The sequence below is a fragment of the Chenopodium album genome, chromosome 1 (assembly GCF_948465745.1).
Source record: "Chenopodium album chromosome 1, dcCheAlbu1.1, whole genome shotgun sequence".
NCBI lineage: Eukaryota > Viridiplantae > Streptophyta > Magnoliopsida > Caryophyllales > Amaranthaceae > Chenopodium > Chenopodium album.
In genome coordinates, this window is record NC_137834.1 from 6078736 (window position 1) to 6086954 (window position 8219).

The following is an 8219-nucleotide window of genomic DNA, read 5'->3' on the forward strand; positions in this document are numbered from 1 at the left end:
TCGAAATACGATTATTAATTTGGATTGAATCAGAATTTTAAATGAAATTGGATCTTTTTTTTTTTTTTTTTTTAATTGACTTGGTTGGAAATTGAGACATAAAACTATGAATATAAAAATATGAATTGTTAGTATTAATTATGTAAAATTATGCTTATGATTACATTAATATTAATCATGTAATATTTTCAAAAAAAAAATTCCCTTTACTTTTTTTTTTCTTTTTTTTTTTTTTTTTGGGGGGGGGGGGGGGGACAAGATACATACTGTAAATGCCTTTTAATTTTGTATTCTCGTGGATATTGGGATTTTATATTACTACATGAATTTGGAAAAATTGACTCAAATAATTTTGAACTAAAAATAAAGCCATATGAAGTCCGGCCAACCTCAAATAATATTGGGCTTGCGGCATGTTTTGTACGTGTATCTTAAAGATGAATTTCGGCAAATTAAATAAAATAAACCGAGTAACCAAAAAAAAAAAACCGAAGTGGATGATACTCCGACTCTCCGAGTAAGCATGAATGTATTTTAATTTGAATTCAGTTTTTTTGTTTTAATTTTTTATTTTATTTTGTTTTATTATTATATTTAGAGTAATGCTATATGCAGCACTAAGGGCTGCATATATATAAGCATTTAATATACTTTTTTTTTAGTATTAAGTTGAGATTGAGAATTTATCGACAATTCACGAGTAAATCGGTGTAATAAATGTTTATTTATTGTCTTTCATTTCCATTTTTAGCTTCTTAGGGCTGCATATATCTTTTTCCTTATATTTAATTAACATTTGAATTCAGTTAATAAAATGTACTACGAGTAGTATTACTTTATTTGTCCGAAATTAATACTTTTGGTATGTACGTATTATGTGTATACTCCCCAGAATTTTATTACTTGCTCTATTTTTTTGAACGTGGAGATTTTGTAGGCAATATAAGATCATGAAAAAACCAAAAGTGAGTATAAGAGTTCGTTTTGTTCAGCTTAATTTCAGTCCAGTTCAGCTCCAATCAATTCAATTCAATTCAGTCCAGTTCAGCTCCAATTAGTTCCTAATTTTCTTCTCTCATTAACAATTCATTTCATCGCTATTCAGTTCAGTTCATTTCACTTCACTTCAATTCAGCTCCAATCAGTTCAATTGTTTTCAGTAAATCGAAACAGGTCCTAAGTAGGGAAGAGAGAATATGAGACATATTAAAATACATTATGAGGGGGCTACTAACTATTGAGGAGGAAAATAATTTAATATTGTTAAAAAGTTTTCAAAAAAGAAAATAAAACAAATAATAAAATACGGTGGCAAAAGAAAATTGGAACAAGAAATAAAATACGAAGAGATTCAAAGGAAGTATGCTAGGGAGTATATTTTAGCATACTCCTTCCGCATATTATTACTTGCTCTATTTCTCTTAGGTAATATGTTGATGCAAATTTTTACCAGTAATATATTTAATTATAGTATAGATCATAACATTTGAAAATTAATAATCTACTCGTATTTATTAAGACGATCCCAAGTTCCAACAAGTATTCAAAATACTATGGAGTATATATTTTTTTGGATATAAATCACAAACATCAATAAAGAATTAAAGATTGGTCAAATAAATAGTACAAAAAATGTAAATAGGACAAGTAATAAACTACGGAGTGGTTATTAAGTCAGATGGACTCGGATCCTATCTATCTCTTTACTAGTCATCCTTATTCCTAACAAATTGATACTAGCCACCCTTTTAGCTAACCAGTTTGTTGCTTGATTTTCTTTCCAAAAATTATGAACCACTTTAACAGCCCAATCTTAATTGGATATTCTTGTCAACTTTACAAAATAATTTTTACAAAAAATGACTAATTAAGCTCAGCTAATTGGACAGTGGGCTGATATGACATTATTCGAGAGAGAGATTTCCGTTAACAACCGGGTCCATAATATAGAGTGAAGCCTGACAATAATATTAGAGTATGCTAAAGGCCCAAATATTTGAGTAGTGATAGACCACTGGCTCGTTGGGCCCATACCAAAGGCAGAAATGTAATTTCACGTAAAACTTACCCATGTTGTAAAAATGCAGTCTCTCTCTTCCCAATAACAGTATATAAATTATGAATAACAGTATAAAAATCAAGAATAACAGTATACAAACCAATAATAACAATATAGAAATTAATAATAACTGAGCACCGACAAAAAACTACCGGCGTCAATTTCGACTGAACTCAGCGATTTCCAGCATAGAACTCACCGTTTTTAATGGCTAGAGCCATAAGTTTGTGTCTCTTGTTTTTGGGTTATGTTTTTTTGGGTGGTTTCCGGTGATTTTTAATGGAGGTAGTTGCATGTTTTTGGATTTCGACCAAGGTAGTAGCCGGTGGGGTGGGCTTCTTGTTGTCGGAGGTGAAGGTGCGGTGGGCGGAAGTTTGGCCGGCAATGGGAGCTATCCATGGAGGTGGGGAAAAGAGTTTAAGGAAGGAAGAAGATGAAGAGGAAAGGGAAAAAAAAGGAAAAAGAAAAAAAAATGTGGTATTGGGTAATATTACCCATACCATGGTAGTGGGTAATACTTACTCCAAATATTTGGGCACTAGTCTATGGACTATGGTTAATAACGATGTTATGGCTAATGCGCGTGTTGCGCGATGTGAGCAATAACGCCATGTAAGAATTTGTTTGACATTATTTTTGGTTTTCAGTTTTCTATTTTTTTGAAAACTAATAAAAATCAAAAATAGGAAACAATAATAAGGTGTTTCCACTTTTTTGTTGTCAGTTTTCAAAATTATTACTCCCTTCGTGTTTTTTTAAGTGATACATATTGACCGGCACATAATTTTAGGCAATTTAATTGACTTAAATAAAATAAGAGGTAAGTGGGGTAGTGGAGTATTAAAAATTTGTTAAAGAAAGATAGTGGGGTTAATAGTTTATTGAAAGTAATGAATGTGAGAGAAAAAATATAATAAAAAAGTAGTAGTGGGTTTGGGTGGGGGCCATGAGAGGAGAGAGATATAATATTTTAATGTATTGTTTTGCCAAAAAAGGAAATGTATCACTTAAAAAAACACGGCCGGAAATGGAAAATGTATCACTTAAAAAAACACGGAGGGAGTATGATTTTAATAAGTTTAAATAATTTTTGATTCATTATATGACATATATCATATACTTTTATATGACAAAAAATCTAAAATCAGATTACCACAACAATGCCAAATGAACCGCTAAGCTACAAAGGTATTAGGTAGTTATTTACTTATGTATGAGGAGCATTTTCAGTTTAATCTTATATCACAAATTTAGTTGGTGACAGACTGACAGTATTGATAAGAGAAGATTTATATACAAATATTTTTGTAGGGGGTTGCGGGTTTGGTATAAGATCAAACTGAATTTGTAAATGTTACTTGTAGGGTGTTACGGGTTTGGTCAGGGTGTTACTTGTAAATGTTACTTGTATTATGGGGTTACTTGTATGGTCTTACTGGGTTTGGTCAGGTGTTACTGGTTTGATATTGGGGTTTGGTTTGGGATTAGTTGTAGGGATTACTCATAATACAAATAACTTATACAAGTAACCCCAATATATAAGTAACACCTTCAAGTAATCTATATAAGTAACACCAAAATATAAGTAACACCTACAAGTAACTTTTGACAAAACCAGTAACACTTTACAAATAACCCCTGTTGCACACTTGCACCATGTGTCCTGCCAGGCTGCCACACTGAAAAAAAAAAAAAATACTATTTACAAAAATATCTCAAACTTTTTAAAAATAGGAGATCTCCTCTGATCTTATAAATTGACTAATCAGAACATCATGTTGGGCTTAAATTCATAATTTGGACCACCATCATAAACATATATTATTACAAGTTTACATACAACCACTAAAATTTTAATATGTTTTTTTTTTTTTTTTTTTTTTTTTTTTTTTTTTTTTTTTGACAAATGTTATAGAAACAAAATCATAGTTGGCTTCTCCTTTCCGTAGTCGCCCTTATGTGAGCAGCTGCCACCATCTCTCGCTGTACCTTAATACATACCAACAGGTCGACCTTGCTGGACAGTCTCATGATGTCTGCTACTATGGCCTGGATATCTAGCGGAGCTTCCTCTGGTTTCTGTAGAGCTCTTACAACCGCTTCACAATCTGTTTTGACAATTAAATTTCTGCAATTGGATTGTTCCTTTAGAGCCCACCAGATCGCATACGCCTCCGCTTGTCTCGCGCTTGTTGCAAAGATCTTTCGAGACGCCCTATCAGGATGCGTTGTTCTGCTATCTTCAACCCAGGCTACAACAGCTTCCCATCCTGGCTTGTCCTTTGCCTTCTTCCTCTTCCAGGCTGCATCTACTATGATCGTTTTTGTTATGTTCGTTCTTGCTTTCCCTGTTGTGAAGATCGGTGGTATAGGGCCTCTTCTAGTTCCACAGCCTTGGTTCAATTGTTTTGCTGTCTCCCTGATACTCTCGGCCTTTGCCCATCTCTTAATGTGTACCTGCACCAGTTCTAAAATAGATAGAGGACTGATACTCACATTTCTAAAAATTATATCATTTCTCACTACAAGAAAATAAACTTTTTGTAGCGATTATTTTAACCTTTAGTATCGATTGTAATTGCAACAAAAAGCTTTCCCAACGAATGGTCATTCGATACAATATCCCCCGTTGCCTTAGCCTTTAGTAGTGGTTTTCAATATCGCTGGGGTTGGCCTCAGTAATCGATACGAAAAACTACATCCAATCGTGGTGATTATTGTAGCAATTACAATCGCTATAAATGTTCAACTCATTTTCTTAAAAAAAAAAAAACATGCGTATGATCTTTACAAGATTCGAACATGCAACCTCAAACTCTTATATTAAATGTTTCACCAATAAGCTATGACATATTTTATGTATTCTTTTTCAAACAATATTTATATATCTAGTGTTGAAAAGGCTTTTCGTATCGATTTTTAGGATTTAGTGGCGATTGTAAATGATACGATTTCTCAAAATTATATAAATATGTAAAAATAGTGTGGATATGTATTATTATGCTTTTCGTATCGATTTTAGATGGGAAAACCATGGCGATTGTAAAAATGATACGACATTCTTAATTATTTCACAAACATACTTGCATATTGTAGCGAATGAACAATCGCTACGAAATAATCGCTACGAAAAGTGATTTTTCTTGTAGTGCGATCTGTGGGTCCAAATCGCCCATAGCACGGCTATAAAGGTTTGCTGAATTTGTCCATCCCTCCCATCCAGCTTCCTTACATAGTTTAGTAAGTCCGTCATCCAAGTAGTCATGTCAACATTCTGGTTTGCTGTTGAGTTCAGGCCCAAGTCACAAGTTCTCCAAATTCTTTGTGTTATATTGCAGTCTCGGAACAAGTGCCTAGCTGTCTCCTCTTCTAGGCCACATAGGACGCATTGGTTTTGACCCTGCATACCCCTCTTTCTCAAGTTATCACTTGTTGCAACCTTATTCTGCAAGATCTTCTAGGCTAGCAGAATACAGTTTGGCCAGGTTTTAATCTTCCATAGCCCCTTCCATATATCGCTTCTCTCACCTGTTCTTGCCTTACCATCCTGCCACCAGTAGCCCGACTTGAACTTATAACTCCCTGTTTCTTCTGGTACCCAAATGAATCTATCTTCACCTTCCGCAGGTATGCACACAGCTAGGATGTCTTTTGCATCCTCATGATCAAAAGATTTCCAAATGAGGTTTGCATTCCAACACCTATCATTAGTCATGAGGTCTGAGACTCTATGAATGCCCAAATCCCAGAAATTTTGCTTTGGCTGTAAGCTCCTGCCCCCTACCCATACATCTCTTGTTATGTCTGTCGATTGCCCATTCCCAATCAGACGTCCTAGGCCTCCTTTCAATTCCCAGGTAGCCTTCACCATGCTCCTTGCAGCCCATGATCCATGGGTGGGGACTTTCCCCTTATATCCCAAGTGAATGGGGTCATTTCCATATTTCCCCGAAAACATTCTGCTAGCGAGCAGCTCCGGGTTTGTATACGATCTCCAGCTCTGTCGCATCAAAAGCGCTCTATTCACTTGTTTAATGTTTTTCAGTCCCAGCCCTCCCACACTCTTGTGCGCATATAGGAGCTCTTTCCTAGCCCAATATATTGGTTTCCCTTCCTTTTTGTTTGACCACAGAAAATTTAGTAAGATTGACATAATGCTCTTTTCACACCTTTGTGGACACCAATACATCGAGAAAATGTGTTGTATTGCCGCAATCAGGACTCCATTTATCAGGATGACTTTCCCTGCCATGGAAAGGTTGGCAAATTTCCATGATGTTATCTTTCCTATGATTTTTTCCTGTACATGTCTAAGTTTTCCAGATGACCTTCCATCCACATCCATTGGGCAGCCTAGGTACGTGCCCAATTCTTTTGTGCTTTTGACTCCTATAGGCTGCCTTAGAATTCTAGTAAATCTTGAAGGGGTAAAGGGGATAAATAAAATTGCAGACTTCTGAAGGTTTATTGCTTCCCCTGAAAGGTCACAAAAGGTATCCAGGGTTGCTTTCATTGTTCTTATTGAAGCGGGTGTTGCTTTGAAAAAAAATAAGGCATCGTCCGCAAAGAACGAGTGTGAGACTGAAGGGGCCTTTCTAGCAACCCTGATTCCTTGAATGGCTTTACTTTCCTCCAATACTATCAATCTCCTTGATAAGCATTCCATTAACAGGATGAATAGGTACGGTGACAGGGGGTCTTCCTGTCGCAGGCCTACCTTTGGTGAAAAAAGATTTGTAGCCTCTCCATTGACCATGATGCCATAAGTCACTGTTGTGATGCACTGCTCTGTCCATTGTATCCATTGACGTGGGAATTCCATATACTTCAAGACCATAAGCAAAAAGTCCCAGCGCACTCGGTCATATGCTTTGCTTAGGTCTATTTTGAGAATGGCTTCAAATCGACCCCCCTTTTTCCTCTTTTTCACTGAGTTCAGAAGTTCATGAGCTATAAAGCAGTTATCCATCATGCTTCTGCCAGGCACAAAAGCATTTTGGAACTCACCCACTATCGATTGTAGTAAAGGCTTTAATCAGTTTACCATACACTTGGAAATAATTTTGTAGTGGGAGTTGCATAGGCTTATTGGACGGAACTCTGTTACTTTGGTTGGGCTCTTAGTCTTTGGTATCAAGGCCACAAAAGTTCTGTTCATTTCCTTTAGCATATGTCCATGACTGAAAAAGGATTGAACTCCCTTAATAATCTCATCTTTTACAATCTCCTAGTGTTCCTGAAAGAAAAGGGGGGGGGGGGGGGGGGAGCTCCATCTGGGCTAGGAGATTTCAAAGGATGGGGCGCAAAAGTGGCTTCTCTAATTTCCTCCTCTGAAAAGGGTCTGATTAAATTTTAGGCCTGCACTTGGGTTAATTTTGGTAGGCTTTCCACCCATTCCCGAGCCTCTTCCATTTCCTCCAAGTCTCTAGATGGATCCCCTTCGAAGATTCCTTTGAAATACTTGTAGAATTCATCCTTGATCGACTTGCGATCCGTTATCCACTCCCCTTGGTCTTTCTGGATAGCTCTAATTTCCAATTTTGTCATTCTTTCTTTGACACTTTTGTAGAAGAAACTTGAGGATTGATCTCCAAATGTATCCCATCTGGACTTAGCTCTTTGCCTCCAATACCACCATTTCTTTTCCACAGATAATTCCGCCTCTTTCCTTCTTTCAATTTCCTCCATCCCCAGCTTTTCAGGCTTCGTTTGGGCTTCTTCCATTTCCAATTGCAGGTCTTTCCAGTTTAGACCCAAAACTTTCTTGTGTTCGATACACCACTGTCTCAAATCGTTTGAGCAAGCCTTTATTTTCCTTTGGGCTTTGAACATCGGGGAGCCCACTATTTCTGTAGCCCAGGCCTTTTCAACAATTGGTTGGGCTTCCTTCATTTTTAAACACCAGGCCTCCATACGATATGGCCTTCTTCGCTTGACTCTATCTGGATCTGGGTCTAGAATAATTGGGCCATGGTTCGAGAACACAATCGGTAGGTTCCAAGTTATGGCATCTGGATGTGCTAGCCGCCACTTATTGTTGGCATATACCCGATCCAAAGTCTCATAAATTGGGTTGGAGGTTCTGTTATTTGACCAAGTGTACTGGACTCCTTTGGAAGGTATTTGGGAAAGATCCAAATCAGTTTTCCAATTCAAGAAA

The 8219-nt window shown here is 36.5% G+C and overlaps 1 protein-coding gene across 1 annotated transcript; it reads right to left on the reverse strand.

Annotated features, from left to right (window-relative positions):
* Positions 1-3982: 3982 nt before the first annotated feature.
* On the reverse strand, positions 3983-7031 carry LOC145627393 (uncharacterized). The gene is made up of 2 exons (XM_081679789.1): positions 5588-7031; positions 3983-4527 (listed from the first exon to the last, which is right to left on the reverse strand). Exons 1-2 carry the CDS (start codon positions 7029-7031, stop codon positions 3983-3985), a joined length of 1989 nt encoding a protein of 662 aa, XP_081535915.1.
* Positions 7032-8219: the final 1188 nt, after the last annotated feature.